Source organism: Furipterus horrens, unplaced genomic scaffold, assembly GCF_987537825.1.
Source record: "Furipterus horrens unplaced genomic scaffold, mFurHor1.1.pri manual_scaffold_11, whole genome shotgun sequence".
Taxonomy (NCBI): Eukaryota; Metazoa; Chordata; class Mammalia; order Chiroptera; family Furipteridae; genus Furipterus; species Furipterus horrens.
The window spans coordinates 58,125,690-58,141,229 of NW_028327181.1; the positions used below are offsets into that span (position 1 = coordinate 58,125,690).

At 52.1% G+C, this 15,540-nt stretch overlaps 1 protein-coding gene and 1 long non-coding RNA gene across 2 annotated transcripts in view; both read right to left on the reverse strand.

Annotated features, from left to right (window-relative positions):
* Positions 1-3,221: 3,221 nt before the first annotated feature.
* Positions 3,222-8,400, reverse strand: LOC149997849 (uncharacterized). The gene is made up of 2 exons (XR_016514292.1): positions 8,361-8,400; positions 3,222-7,558 (listed from the first exon to the last, which is right to left on the reverse strand). It is a non-coding gene; the product is annotated as an uncharacterized LOC149997849 (long non-coding RNA).
* A 379-nt stretch (positions 8,401-8,779) lies between these two features.
* Positions 8,780-15,540, reverse strand: part of RAP1GAP2 (RAP1 GTPase activating protein 2) — a 132,831-nt gene continuing 126,070 nt past the window's right edge. Inside the window, exons 18-22 of the mRNA XM_090257232.1 lie at positions 15,234-15,352; positions 12,902-13,015; positions 12,571-12,688; positions 12,060-12,181; positions 8,780-8,851 (exon numbers count right to left, since the gene is read on the reverse strand). Of these exons, the coding sequence (XP_090113358.1) occupies positions 8,803-8,851; positions 12,060-12,181; positions 12,571-12,688; positions 12,902-13,015; positions 15,234-15,352 (522 nt within the window). The 3' untranslated portion in view covers positions 8,780-8,802. The remainder of the gene's footprint in view (positions 8,852-12,059; positions 12,182-12,570; positions 12,689-12,901; positions 13,016-15,233; positions 15,353-15,540) is intronic.

The window sequence follows — 15,540 nt, forward strand, 5'->3', positions numbered from 1 at the left end:
CTAGCTTGTTTGGGATTCTCTGTGCTTCCTGGACTTATATGTCTATTTCCTTTGCCAAATTTGAGGAGCTTTCCTTCACTGTTTTTTCACATAAATTTTCAATTTCTTGCTCTTCCTCTTCTCCTGCTGCACCCCTATGATCTGGATGTTGGTACATTTAAAGTTGTCCCAGAGGTTCCTAAGCCTCTCCTCATTTTTTTTTTTCAATTCTTCTTTCTTCATTCTGTACTTGTTGACTGTTTATTTCTTCCTTATGTTCACAATCATTGATTTGAACCCTGGTTTCCTTCCTTCACCATTGGTTTCATGTGGATTTTCCTTCATTTCACTTAGCTTAGCCTTCACTTCTTCCCTTCTGCATTTGCCATACTCAAGCATGTCTGTCAAGTCTGTGAGCATTGTTATCACCAGTATTTTGAACTCTGCATCTGTTAGGTTGGCTATCTCCTCATTGCTTAGTTCTCCCTCGAGAGCCTTTATCTGTTCCCTCTTTTGGGCTATACTCCTCTGTCTCCTCATCTCGACAGGCTCCTGTCCTTGTCTCTGCATCTTAGGTAGAGCTGTCACACCTGTCTAGATGAGTATTTCTTTTTTTTTTAAGTATATTTTATTGATTATGTTGTTGAGTATTTCTTCTTTATATCTGTCTGTTGAACTTCCATGCAGTTCAATTTTCTGATAGTTCTGGTTGTTTTTAGTTTTGAGGTACATGTAATCCTTCTTATGGTTATGGAGGGAGGCAAAGCACGTCTACCTATGCCTCCGTTTTGGCCGGAAGTCACTGGGGGATTCTTAATAAACCAGTTTAATAGGATACTTTGCTAAAACTGGGCTGGGCAGGCCAAGGACAGGCCGAAGATGACATCTAGTTGGACAGAGGGCTTAGAGATTAGGTCAAGGAGGGGATCCTCGTCACACATCAGACATGGACACAATGGTCTAACCTGCCCCGAGGTGTGGTGGGGAGTGCCAGAATTGAATGTGAAGTTTAAAACAAACAGAACTGAGTCTGAACCTAAATGGCACTGTTTTAGTAACTGATGGCTTCTGCAAAGTTAGAGCATTGGACCGTGACGTTGTTACTAGAGCCAGCCACCCAGAAGGCAAAGAAGGTTGGTTGGAGCACAGCTGGCAGCACACCGGACGCAGCAGGCACCTGGAAAGTGAGATCGAGGAAAGGACTGAGCACGGCCTGAGCACCTGCTCGGGAAAGGCTTTCCCCGTGTGGCAGGCAGAGTAATGGCCCCAAGATGTCTGATGACTGCCACCAGCTTCTGAACACTGAGGCAGGGGAAACAGGTTACAAGAGTCTGAAGAAGGAGCCCCTAACTTGACCGAGTGCCCCATCTCATGGGGCACATCTGAACACAGACCTGCTGAAAGGTGAGCTTGCTGAGATTCTGAAGGTTTAGATGGACTGGAACTGGCCCAGCTGACGGGCATCTGTGCCCCCTGCAGCTCTTTCCCACACAGATGGGAAACACTGGCCACCCACAGGAGCTCCACGGAATCAGAGATCCCCCAGCTTCTGGGAAGAAGGCTTGAACCCAGGAAGCAGACAGCCTCTGAGGTGCAGACGGGCGTGGGTGGGTGTTTAAGTAAAAGACACAGCTTCACTTGCAGCCATAAGGACCCAACACATGGAGCTTAAACCTCTGAGCCCCAAAACTGTGGGCTCGGGTGAGGCACCGTACAGTATGGATGTGATGACAGTGGCCCGGGAGGCTGCAGACGTGGGCTCCGGCACTGTGGCTCCAAGCTGGGAAGAGAAACCAAGGGACTGGAACACACTTCAACTGGTCCCTCCCTGAGCATCTGGGACCCCACGGTCCAAACCACACCTTCATACTGAGGCCAGCATATCCATGGGAACCTGCATTGAATGTGGATTCCAAACGGAAATTTGATTCTGATTCTTTAAATGAAATGGAGGCGATAACGCACACTTTGATGGGTTGTTTGGAGGACTAAGTGAGACAATACAGTCACTTCTGCTGAAGCACTTGTTTTGCAAATGGTAATTTGGTCCAATGCAATTGATACATTAGAAGAAAATATGAGTAGACTATAAGTCACCTGTTTGAGTGTGCAACTCTCCCATGAGAAATACTAGGTGAGTGTGGAAAACCATACCCTGCACATAAAACCCACATGTACTCACCCCAAACATCCATGTGTTAGGACCTACACCATCCATATGTGGCTTATTGCTGTCCACCGGAGTTCAGATAACTTCTCACTCCACTTCTCAACAGCTCACAAGTGGTAACCCTTCCAACACCCACTTCCACGATCAAACTTCAGGTCCGCTTCCAAAAATGCCACATTTGTTGTAGTATTTATGTATTCCTTAATCGTTCAACAGGTGTAAAACTGTGCTAGCACTTTCACTGAGTTGCGAGTGAATTTTTATTTTTATGCATCACTGTTATGTCCCTAGCCCCATTTTTTTCATTTGTGCGAATCTACATAGTGTTGTGACTTTTTGGGAACGAGCATGTCAGGTTACGGCAAAACTGACTGAACATGTCAAACACTTCAGAAGCTCGTGGTACGCATTCAGTCAATGTAAGCTGCTGTTATTGTTATCATAATAACAATTATTATTGAACCTCTGGTGCTTGGATAAGACTCGTCATTTTCTTTCAAAGCTCTTTCCTGATTATAAACTCACTTTTATTCTCATGCTTTTCCTGTGGATCATTTTTCTAATTATACATAAAGAAAATGCAAATCCAAGAAGTTAAGTAATTTGCCCAAGATCACACAACCAAGTCCCAGCAAATAAGTGCCTGTTTCTTGCTTTCAAATTTCTTAAGGAAAAACAAAAAACAAAAAAACATATTACTTCTAAGCTTATATCCAAACATTGTAAAGCAAAGTGCATATATGTAAGAGTGTGGCCATTCAGGAGTCAAAGAAGATTGGAGGGAGGGCATTTAATCATGAGAGAACCCTTAAAGAAGTACATTGGGAATCTGGAAAGAAAGTGGGCAAAAAGAAGAAAATCCCAGGTTGAAGACGGTCAGTGAGCAGCAGGGGTCGCAAGCTCAGGTGCCCGCAGGGCCCAGCAAACAACAGGAACGAGTAAAATGCTCCAGGTGTGGACAGCCGCACGGCGGGCACTATGGTGCACCCAGGTCCCAATCGGCGCCGCTCGGAAGGCCTGCATCCAGCATCTGATTTTCAACAGGAGCAGAAAATTCAGACTTTCCATGTAATTTCTAGGTTTTCAAAATACTTTTAATTGTGGTCAGTTTTTTTAAACATCAGCAAGTAACTGGGAAATTTTAAACCACTTTTCAGTAACAGATAACAGACCCGATATGGCCCGTGGGCTGCCCGCATTGAACCCCTGTGAGCTAAAAGGTGGTGCTCAGGAGTGGGGCCTCGAGCAAAGAAGTCTGAACACTGATGGACACAAAATATGTTATTTATTGTCAATTTCTGCAAAGACACATTTAAGCAACAAAATATACATTTGTCAACCTTTTAGAATTTGTTTTATACATTAACAAATACAATATGCTACCATAGCAATAAATTAAATGTACACTATTTACATACATAGGCAGTCAGGGTCTACAAATCACTCCCTGGCGAAGAGGAAAAAAAGCAAAGTCATCACCACGTGGATCAGCATTTCCAAGCTATACCTCTTAGGTTCTGTCGCACAGAAGAATCTCCGCACACTGCATGTCAGCATTCCCCGGGCTGGGGTGTGGGAGGGGAACGCCATGACAGGGGAGAGTTGGCACACATGCTAAGGAGCAGGAAGGGGAGGACTGACCCTTCCAAGTGGAAATGTCACAAAATCAAAGACAATGGCGTTTAAATTCCAGTCTTTCAGCTACACACCCTCTCCCCCGGGCAGGTAAGGCACAGAACAGAGCCCCTGCCCCCATAGACTCACTCCAGGCCTGGCGCCCCATCCTTGGCCCTATTGGGGGTGGTCTCCTTTCTCCCAAGGGGCACGTGGCCCAGCTAAAAGGAGGGAGCCATGGGGTTGGGTGGGGCAAGGAGCTATAGTGGTAAAATGGGTATCAGAGCTTGCCGACTACCCCAGCCAGCCCCCAGACAGCCTGGGCCAGCTGCACTGACCCCCACCCCTCGCCTTTGAGAAAGGGGTGGCTACAGGCGGGGGGAGGAGGGGTGGAGTCCTGAGTACAGCTGAGGGGCCAGGTCCCTGCTAGCCACCTGCAGCCAGAAGATCTACCTGAACTCTGACCATTCCCCCATGACAGACCCGTCTCTGTTGACTGATGACTGAATGAAGAAGGTAGTGTTTGCATTGGCACCTTAAACAGGCAGGGTAAGAACTGAAGCAGGCTCTCGTCCCACCTGTCACTTGAGTCTACATTTCTACTAACTACCTTTGTTTAAGGATCAGGGAAAATAAAAAACTTTTCACTTATACTTTTCTAAACTTAAAAGGGGAGACTGAGGGTTGGATAATGTGTCTAGGCCCTGCCCTGCATCCCCCTTACATGCCAGAATTGAAGAATTGACGTCACCAAGGAAGAAGCCACTGAAATCTCTTTCCCTGCTCGTTTTCTTCGCCCAAGCTGCATCCAAACCTCCAGAGTCCTCACTGAAAAAATCCAAGAGAATATTCCTCCCAACAAAAAGGACAGAGCCAGAGGCCCCACCAGCACCCTTACTGCTGACATCTCCCAGCCAGGGCCCCAGGAAATGCAGCCACTTGTTGAACCAACCATGTAGGTGTCAAAGAAAGGGCCCTGGGTTGTGTATTCTTGCCTCAAGCAAGTTATTCTTCCCTGCACTGGGGCTGAGGTTTCTCATCTGGAAGATGATGTGGCCAGATCAGATGCTAAAAGAAGGCCAGAAGGCATGGACAATAAGATGATACTGACAAGGCTGAACCACGAAATATTTTTCAGGAAACACTACTTTCCCTTCATGACAGAAACTAGCTGAGACCTGTCTCAGGCTCTTTCTGCATCTGTGTTTAAGTGTCATCTGAGCAGAGGCATGTGGGTGCCCACAGGGCCTGACCAGTGTCACTTCTTCCGTGAGTCAGGCAGTTCCTGGAGCCAGAGACGTGTCCAGGAAACACATGTCCTATGTCCGAAGGATCAGAACGCCTCTAATGCCAGCACGAGCACCGTCAGGATGAGTCTAGTCACAAGGACCGATGAGGCTTCAGCAAATTTCTGAGCCCCAAGACTGGGCATAGCAATAAAAGGAAAGACAGCTGGGGCCAGAGCAGAAGCAAGGGGGGCGGGGAGGCACCGCGTCCAGGTCCCAAAGGGGAGCAGAGACTGCTGGGTCCTGGTCCTCCTCCCCCTCAGCCCTGGGATTTGGGGAGGGCGGGTACTGGTCATGCACATTCTGGAAGCCACAGAATGGACTTTCTAGAGATGGTGACACAGGACACAGAGGGAGGGACATTTTAGATCCTCCCCAGACCGTCCCATTAGCACCCAGTGGTAGACCTCTCAGGTCTGTGATGCTCAGGGCAGACCTGTACCTCTCAGCTCCCCTGGACACCCACCATCCTGGCCACTGGCTGCCAGCAGGTGGGGGCTGCAAGGGAAGTGGCCAGAGCAGCGGGGGAAGGTGGGTATGAGGTCCCCAAGCAGGACGGAGTGGGGAACACCTGGAAACCCCAGAGGACCGCCAGGCCACGACACAACACAGCACAACCACTGAGCAGCTGTAAATGCTGGCTACCTGGAGAAGCGAGCCAGAGCCCTGAAATCGTTTTTAAAGAAATGCCGTTTGACCTTCCAAGTTCCTTCAGAAACTCAGCCGACAGAACGCTGCTGGCGTCCGCGGGCCTCGTTCCAGCACTGAGTGCTGCTGTGGTGATTTGTAATAAAATCTAAACAGACGTTGTTGACCTTCTGACTAGAATAAATTCTACTGGACTGGTACTTTAAGTAAACACGTTTCCCAAATAGTGTGAGGGGAGTGGTCCACCAGCTTGCAGACAGGACCCCACAACGTCCACGTGAGTAGGGGAACAAAGCATCAGGTTTTACTCTAACTGGAAAAGCAAGGGGGCAATGGCCCTATCGTTCAAAAACAAGGGTCACGTTTATATGCCTTGGCTTGGGCATAAGCCCAGGTCCAATGCAAATAAAGCATTTGGGTGGAAATCCTGATCATCTGCTCATTAGCGCAGGAGCCCCGCCAGTATCACCCTGGCAGCCCCATGGCCTGAGGCCCCATATGTACTTGAAATCACAGCACCTCCAAGGTCTACTCTTCAGACTGTTTTTCCCTGGAGGACACCAGCCCTTAAAGCCCGCCGGGCCTGCCAGCAGAAACCACCTGCAGACTCGGGTGGGTGGTGAGAAGCCAGGGCGTGCTGGCTCCTCCCAGGGAAGGCGGCTTTGGCTGCAGGGACAGGTGTCTGAAAGGCACCCAGCTGGGGCCCAGGTTGCAGGAATGCCACCAATGTGACAGCTGTGGGGAAGGGAAGGACTGGGCATCCAGCCCTGACAAAGCTGAAGGGCAGGTCGCTGGAAAGAGGCCCTCAGGCAGCACTGAGGGCCCCACGTAAAATGCAGGAGGCCGCTCCTTCCCCTCCCCCAAGTCTGCACCCACCGTCAGCCTGACCACGCCTGGCGAGTCATCCCCACCTCACCTCTCCGGCTTGCCCCTAAGAGCTGGGTTGAGGTAACTCTCCACAAGCCGAGACCTGGGTCCCAGCCTCGCCCTGGCGGCTAAGGCTGTCCTCAGCCAGGGCGCAGGCAGGCGCTCGCTGGCTCACTCTTTCCGAATTCCTCCTCTGTCCTGGCTGCCCGCCCCTTCATGGGAAAAACATGTGCTCCAAGGGGAGCGACAGACACAGGGCTCCTCCCACAGCAGCCACAATCAGGAGCCTGTGTGAAATTAGGCCAAAAGGAAGGGTGTGGCGCCCACTCCCACACACGCCCAGCTCTGTGGCCACTGCAACCGCAGCCAGGCTGCTCACGATGCACTGGCAGCAGGGACAGAGGCAGCCGGGGCCACTGTCAGCAGGAGGGGAAGGAGTTCCCGGCACGCAAGCGAACAGATATTGGGAGCTCCAGAGGTGTGGGAGCAAGAGAGCTGACTTCTCCCAGGACATCTCGAGGGGCTACAAGGGGGCTCCTGAAAAAGTGCTCCCTCCACCAACAAGAACGCACTCACTGTACCTGCTGGGCCCAGGATGCAGCCGCCCGGCCCTCGGCGCAGTCCTGCTGTGGGGCTGTGCTGCCGCTCTGGTCTCTAAGGGTCTCTAAGCCCCCAGTACCCAGAGTCCCCCTTGCTCAACACTTGCCTCTGAGGCAGACAACAAGGTAACAAATGGCCCAGACACACGGCACATCGGGGAGTCAGGAGCAGGGCAGACTGGAGGAACGAGGCTTTGTCCAGAGAAGGAGAGGTGCTGGCAGGGTGTCCTGGCGAAGAGGCGGGCAGGGCTGTGGCCGGGTCGGGACACTGGGACAGATAGCCAGTCTGGTGGGCAGGTGGCCCGTGGATCAACAGGCCTGTGACGGTCATAGTAGTGAATGGCACCCCCAAATGCTAGGACAGTAGCCTTCTCCAAGACAGAGTCAGGGCTTCCCTGAAAGAGACAAGAAGGAGGGAGATGACAAATGCTGAGTGAAGGAAGGAAGGGAGGCCACATGTGCCCAAGGCCGCAGCCCGCGGAATACGCCAGGACAGGGGGGTGCCAGACACAAGGGCGCCAGGCTTCAGACAGCCTGAGACGCTGGGCATAAACATGAGTCTGGCGAACAGAGGCATCTGCAGTAGGAGTGAGAGATGCATTCCCCTTGTCCCTTCTGTTTCTTCACAGATCGGGTTTGTATAAAATGAGCTCAGCTCTGTCCCTCCCCTTGGTTCCAACTGCAGCTCACACACCTGGAGCCCCACTGCAGGGTGGGGCTTCAGCAGGGTCTCTACTGACTTCACTGGCAAGAGTTCAGGCCTTGAGGTGAGCGGGACCCAGGCCCTGGTCTGCTGAATTCTACACGTTCCCTGCACTGCGGCCAGGAGCAGAGGTCCTCCCTCAGGTCACCTGCTCAATGCTTAGGGCACCAAGGACACAAGGAGGGAGTGGCTGCCGAGAGCAGAAAGGCAAGGGGGCAAATTGAGGACTCTCCCCTCCAGGAGACGAAAGCAGGCTCTGGGCTACTGCCTCTCAACTGGGCTCCTCCGGGTCAGGGAATCACCTCAGTGAGTCTGCCCCAAATTACCCAACAACGCTTCCCATCCACACCTGAGGCCATCTGCCTTCTCCCCGCTCCTGGGCCCCACCAGAGCCTTTGGAAGAGGTGATAGACCCTCCCCAGCTGTCAGGGTCTCTACGGCTGTTCTCAGGTTATCAGACCACATGGCCACAGCAGGACACACACTTGACCCACCTTTGACAGGCGAAGGACTCCGTTTTCACATTAGTGACCCTGTTTCAAGAGAAATCCATACAAAATTTATAAAACTAGACAACATAATCCCTACCACCTGCAACTTTGGTGCACTCAGCTCTCATTCCCCAGGGAGCCCAGGAAGAGACTGGAGGCCCAGGAGCCAACAGTTCACAGATCACAGCTGGTGTGTCCAAGGGTGTGGCTGTAACACAGGATGTGTGGCAGAGGTGGCTGGTGACCCCCCGGCCGACGCCTGCACTATGTGGAACTGATGGCGTCACCCCCAGATCTGGCTAGAGCGTTCCCTCCCCCGCTGTGGTATGCCCCCGGAGACGAAGGCCAGCTCTTGGAGGAGGCTGGATGCGAGGTACGGGAGGCTCCCCTGCCACCCCTGCACCCCTCGATCCTTACCACACTGGAGCTCGCGTGGCTGAGCTTATCAAAGCGGAATTTCAGGTTTGACCTCGGGGAATTTCTGCTTTTGGCATCTAGGAAAAAGAAAATGCTCATGGAGCGGGGGGCCAAGGGGGAAAAATTGGGCCAACTATAATAGCATAAATGATAAAACATTTTTTCAAAAGTAAAAATAAAAAGTTTGGTGCACTTACAAAAATTTTATACACTGCATTATTGAACATGCTATTGTTATGAAATTATATCAATTAAAAATGGTTCTTTCTCTTTCAAAAAAAAAGGGCGGGAGCAGGACTGTGGCTGGTCACGGGCTGTGGAGAGGGAACCAGCAGCGAGGCCAGGAAGGGGGCCTCCTCCCTGCATCGGACACTCCGGCCGACTTGCACCAATTCATAAGAGTGAACTCTTAATTTTTTTTAATGTTTTGAGCTGGTTGTTACACACAGTCATTTTTTAAATTTAATTATATAAGCTTATAATTGAATGGTATTCTTCAAAGGTAAAAAATACTCAAAAGTCATCACTCCCTTGTTATTTCACTACGCTTTACTATTACCTATTCTTTTAAGGTTATTTACATGTATTGTTATCTGGAGGTTCTTCCCAGCTCCACGTCACATTGGCTGCTTGAGATCAGCAAATGCTACACATCAGCCTGCTCTATTGTTTTGTGTATAAACTTCAGGGACTAATGGGGGAAATATTAGTACTAGAGATTAAATTTTAAAGTGTACTGTGTCAACAGCATTGTGAATAGCACAAAAAACTTAGTAAATATCCCTCCAGTATTCGAAAACCATGGTCTGATTCTATGAAGAAGTTGCTTGGGTCGCTGCCAAAATCATATCAATCACCATTCATGTCGGAACTACACTTGCTTGTCACTTGCACCTTGAGGTGGCTATGAATATAAAGTTAGGCAAATAATTAATAAAAGTGTTTTTGTGAGCATCAATTGGCTATATGGGATTTATAGTAAAGAATATTGTATATTTTGTCATGATTTATAAATTGTGTGCTTTGGATCCTTCACATCAGTAAAACTTACAGTTAGCATATACAGATGTTGGGGGGGGGCAGGAGAGCCAGATGTTAAGCATTCACCAGCCCACTGCTGAGGGGCACTTGGCTCTCTGGTTCTCCTGTGGCCCAGGGCAAAAACCTACAGCTCAGTGCACCCCACCTGGAGGCCCAGCACCATGAGCACCTCTTGGTGTGACCCACCAATCCCCTCCCAGGGCCCCTGGGAGCCCAGGTATAAAATGACCAACAGTCACGGCATCTGAGACTATGGAAGACGTCAGGCCCTTCCAGGCCACCTCCCTCCCCTCCTCCCCGTCTCTCCTCAGAGGCAGTCAAACAGTCTAAAACAGGTTTCTAGATCTCTGCAGGGCCAGAATGAGCCTGCAGGTACCCAGCACAAGTTCTCTGGGGCCAGGGGTGAAAGGCGGCCCTCAGGGTTAAACATGAGGAGAGCAGTGTGGGGGCAGTAAACACCTTCCAAGTCCCCTCCTGCCCCCAGTGACCTTCAGTAAATCACAGACACTTGCTAAACCTCCCTTCACTCAAAACCTTGGTTATTTTTATATTTATTTAACACCAAGTAGGAGCCAAGCTTGGTTACATATTCTTTCATTCACTCCTTCAATAGTTCATTAAGCCTTTTTTTAAAAAATCAGGGAATCTGTATGACCTCCCGCTTTACAGATGAGGAAACTGAGGCTCAGAGGGGTGGGCCGTCAATTGCGCAGCCAGCATTACAACCCAGCTCCGCAGCTGCCCGGCCAGGGGGAGCTGAGGGACAGGAAGCACCTGAACGGGTCCTTTCTGTGACACCATCATTTACATCAGTGTCCTAACCGCAGCCAGGTAGTTCTTTGTACCCCGTACACTGTAGGACACTTAACAGCATCCCTGACCTCTGCCCATTAGATGCCAGCAGTAGCCCCTCCTGCAATCAAGAAAACCAAAGACATTTTGTCCAGACAATGCCCTATAAGCCCCAGGGAGCAAGACCACTCCCCGCTGAGAACCTCTGATTATATTATTGTTCTACTCTTCTCATTTAGCAATCATGTAGGTTAACAGTTGTAAGTTTCTTATAAGCGTAAGCTCATTTAATCTACACATAACCATGAGGTAGAAACTATTTCCCATCCCTCCATTGTTTTGCTTGGGGGATCTGAGGCACAGAAAGGCCCAGTAACTTGTCCAATGTCACTGCTAGTAAGTGGGAGACCCAGGATTAAGGCCCCGGCTCCAGGCTCCTGCACTTGCCCCCACACTGTGCTGCCCTCCCCAAGGGCAAGACCAAGGCCTGGATTTCTGAGCACCCACGGCGCCCAGCAGTGCCTACGGTGCACGTCCGCCAGGACACCCCACAGGTGCCAGCCCTTCACCCTCCCCAGAGCTGGCTCCTCCTACTCCGCCCAGCTGCAGAGGTCACCGAACCCCAAAAGGCTCAGACTCCTTGCTCTCTCTGAGCCCCCCACTACTGAGCCTGGAAGATTTTACCTCCTTGGCATCTCTTGAATCCACATGCTTCTGCCATTGCTCCAGCGCCCCGCAGACCTGTGGCCCATCCCACCTCGCCGCTCACCGTGACCCTTGCTGATCTCCCTCCCTGCACCTGCTCCCACCAAGCCTGCCTACTGAGCCAACTGCAGCCACCAAAACGCTCTCTCAACTCCACATGGCGCTTCTCTACTTAGGAACCTTCAGAGACTCCCAGTGGCTTCCACCGCCTGAGGATAAGGCCCAAATCCTCACCAGGGGCTCCATGGCAGCTCCTGTCTCCTATCCATTGTCTCCTCTCTCACCTGTCCCCTGTCACCCTTGTGAACTCCAGATGCACTGACCCATGTGTGATTCCAGATCACAGCCTCTCAGTTCTCTCCAGGACTCTGCACGTGCTGTTCCCTCAGTGGGAACCTGTGACACTGTCCCTACCTAATACCTTCGCATGTGGAGGACCATCGCTGTGACAGAGCACCCTGAGTCAGAGGTGAGGTGGAGAGAGAGGTCTGTGGAAAGAACCTCAACAATCCCACCTCCTCCAGCAAATCCCTGAGCCCCCAGAGCTTCAGTTCCCCACGAGTAAGGAGAGGACAGGCACACGGGCTTTTTAAGGCTGATGAACAGAGGCGGTGAGCTAGCAGAGCCTGAGGGCCTGACCCTGGGGATGGAGTGGGAACTGGCCAGTTCAGGACTCACGCGCCACAGGGTGACCAGGGCACAGGCTGTGCCCCGGCCACATGATACACACCGCCAGACGCCACTGACCTGTGGGACTCCGGTTCATGATGATGGGAGTGGTGGCTGCCCCCATGCTGGGGCTCTCGCTGCTCGGGGACTGGCTGTAGACAAACACCTCCTGCTTGAAGGGCGAGGTTGTGGACGGCTGGCTGCTCTGGAAACAGAGGCCGGGTGAGTGAGGCCAGCCGACCCAGGGCAGCCCCTGCCCCCAACGCCCCATTTGGACATGCTCTTTCCTTCTGCTGCCTTCAACCCTGGCTCCCCTCCGTCCCCAGGAAGTGGCCCTGACCCACACCCATAGAGTGCTGACCCCTATCGTCTCCAGCCAGTAACCCCAGGGCAGGGACACCCCTCAGCCTGGCCTCTGACCCTCTGCTGCTGCTCCCATGTCACTACAGGGAGACCCCCTGAGGGCAAAGAAGCTGAGTGGGCCACCTCTTGTTTCTATACTTCCCCAGACATGGGACAGGGCTGCGTCTACAGGAGCTACTTTAATGCACAGAGCAGGTGGGCCCAGGGTGGACAGGGCCACACCTACCCCGCTGTCACACTCCTCCAGGGCCTCGCCCTCCCCGGCCGCGCTGCTGAAGCTGCTGGTGCTGGAGGAGGAGCGAGAGATGTTGGCCCGGCCGTTCTCCTTCAACTTTATGAAGGGCCTGTAGGGGACGGCAAGGCAGGTCCCAGTCGCACACCAGCACCGAGGGCAAGGCAGGCCTCCCACCAACTGCATTGCCCACCAGTGGCTCCCCGTGCCCTGCCTGTGGGCTTCTGTGTTCCAAGGAGCCCCCAGGGCAGGCGATGCCGGGAGCAGACGTACCGCAGGGCTCCAGGGGGCCAAAGCCAGCCGCCCTCCCCTCACCCCCACTTACTTCTCCTTGTTGGGGCAGATTTCCGGAGAGCTGGGATTGGACGACGTCTCGGACTTGACCTCCTGGGAAGAGTGCCCGCCGTCCAGAGCCTTGGCGTTGTTGGATGCACTGTCACTGAGGAAATGAGGATGAAGAGGGGTGAGGTCAGGGGGCCAGTCAGAGGCCGCAGGGGGCAGACAACGGGGTTTTCTGCTTTGCAAGGGGCTACACAGGCTTCTGGGTGAGAGCCAAGAGCTTGATGCCATGGAGCCCACCCCCCACCCAAGCAGGCCGCCCAGCTGACAGAGCTCTACCTCAAGAGTGGACCACAGAGGGAAGGCACTGGGGTCTGGGACACCCACCGCCACAGCCAGGAACCAGCCCAGTGCACGTGCGCCCCGCAGGGTGCTGGCAGAGCACAGCTGTGTGCCTTCGGGGACACCCTTCACACAGACTACAAAATGAGTTCCCTAGGCACACATGCTGAGGTGGCCCCCCATGCCAGGAGGGGTGCCGGGTAAGTGGGTTAGCTTCCCCTGTAGTTTAACAAAGACCATGTACTGCTTCCCACTATTTGCTCCGTGCCTGCTGTTGGGGAGAAGACAGCCCTGTCCTTAATGTACTTCCATTTTTATAACAGACTCGTGGCAATGTAACCCACATATGGCTCACTCATTTAGAGTGCGCCATTCAATGATTTTTTAGTATATTCACAACCATGACCACCATCTTATTTTAGAACATTTCTATCCCGCTAAAAGAAACCCTACACACACTCACAATCCTCCCTGGCCCCTGGCCACCACTAGTCTGCTTTCTATTTCTACAGATTTGCCTATTCTGGACATTTCATATAAATGGTATCACACATGTGCTGTGGTCTTTTTGTGAACGGCTCCTTTCACTTAGCATAGTGTTGAAAGGTTCATCTATGTGGTAGCATGTGTCAATCAGTACTTCACTCCTTTCTATTGCAAGATAATATTCCATTTCTTTTTTATATATACTGCATTTTACTTATCCATTCATTGAGTGATGGGCGTTTAGATCATTCCCACTCCTGGCTACTGTGAATAATGCTGCTACAGACATCTGTGTGCTAGTCCTTTACATGCAGACATGTGCGTTTTTTCTCTTGGGTATACACTGAGTGGTGGAATTGCTGGGTCTTATGGAAACTCCACGTATATCCCTCTGAGGAACTGCCAGACTAGTTGCGTCCCCACCAGCAATGCATGAGGGTTCCAATGGCTCTACACTTGCCAACACTTATTATTTGTCTTTTTTATTATAGCCATCCTAGAGGCACAAAGTGCCTCAACGCACTTCTCATGAGGTCGCTGATGAACTGCTAACAGTCAACACAAGCAGGGGCTTAGGTCACGGTGCTAGACGCCTCCGCACATCTGGTTCTGCTGACTCTCCCTCCAGGAACGGCTCTTCCCTCGTTTCTGAGATTCCCCTTCTGCAGGCTCTCGTCCTCCTCCCCCACCGCCCGCCTCTGCCTCTTTCACTGGCTTTCTCTCCTTCCTCCACTGCCCACAAGTGCTGGTGTTCCCAGGCCTTCTACACACACCCTTGGGCGAGCGCAGCCACTGACCCATCTCAATGCCCCCTGCAGCCCAGTGACTCCTGCCTCTCCTTCTCCAGTCACAGCCCCACTCCTAAGCTCAAGATTAGCGATTCTGACCACTCAGAGCTCTGGATTTCTGCACCAAGTGGGCCACAAAGACTCACTCAGACATACAGGTTCCAAACGCAGGCCCCCACCCCCTCCACAAGCCTGTCCCTCGTCCTGCACACCCAAGGCTGGGGCTGATGCTTCATCCAGGGCTACAAGCAGGCAACCTGAAAACTCTTAGTCAATCTAAACACCTGTCTTCCCTCAAGAGACTGCAAGCTTCTGGAGCTCCTATCTGAGCATGGGGCCCACCCAGGGGCAGACACTCACTGAACACTACTGGTTGAATTAAACAGCAAATGGGTTCACCAATAAAGATGCAGAAAGGCAGTTAGCAAAAAAGGGTGAAGTATAAAATAAAAAAGAAGAACATTCGAGAAGCCCAAAGGAAGGTTCAACTAACTCTGCCTGGCAGAATCAGGGAAAGCTTCCATAAAGAGGACATCTGAGTATGCTTTGAAAAAGGAAGCAGAATCTAAGCAACATTTCTAGCTTGGGTAAAACGTGACAAGAACAACTGTGAATGTCTGATGCAGAGACCACTGGCGCTGCCTCCGTGGGCAAAGAGCTGAGTGAGTGACAGTGGTGGGCGGGGCCTGACATGGGGACCATCTCCTGAGGCTGCACCAAGCCCTCCTGCAGGAGGTGACCGGACCCACACTGGACGGTTACCATCGTGTCCGGCTGTCCCCTTGGCCTTCGGAGCCCGTGTGCAGACGGGGGAAGAGCCCTGACCGCCGCTTGATGGGGCTCCGCGACGGGTTCTTCGCGGTCGCCGCCGCCACTGGAGGCTGCCAATGAAACCGCCAAGGTGAGTGCTCACTCCCCAAACCCAGATCTCCTTCCCTGAATCCCCCTTTCTGGTCTACAAATGGCCCCTGCACCCTCCCCGCAACTGGTCTGGAAAGATCCCAGGAAACAGCAAGACAGGAAGGCCGGGATCTGCATAAGAGCAGCTGAAACCCAAGGCTCAGCCACT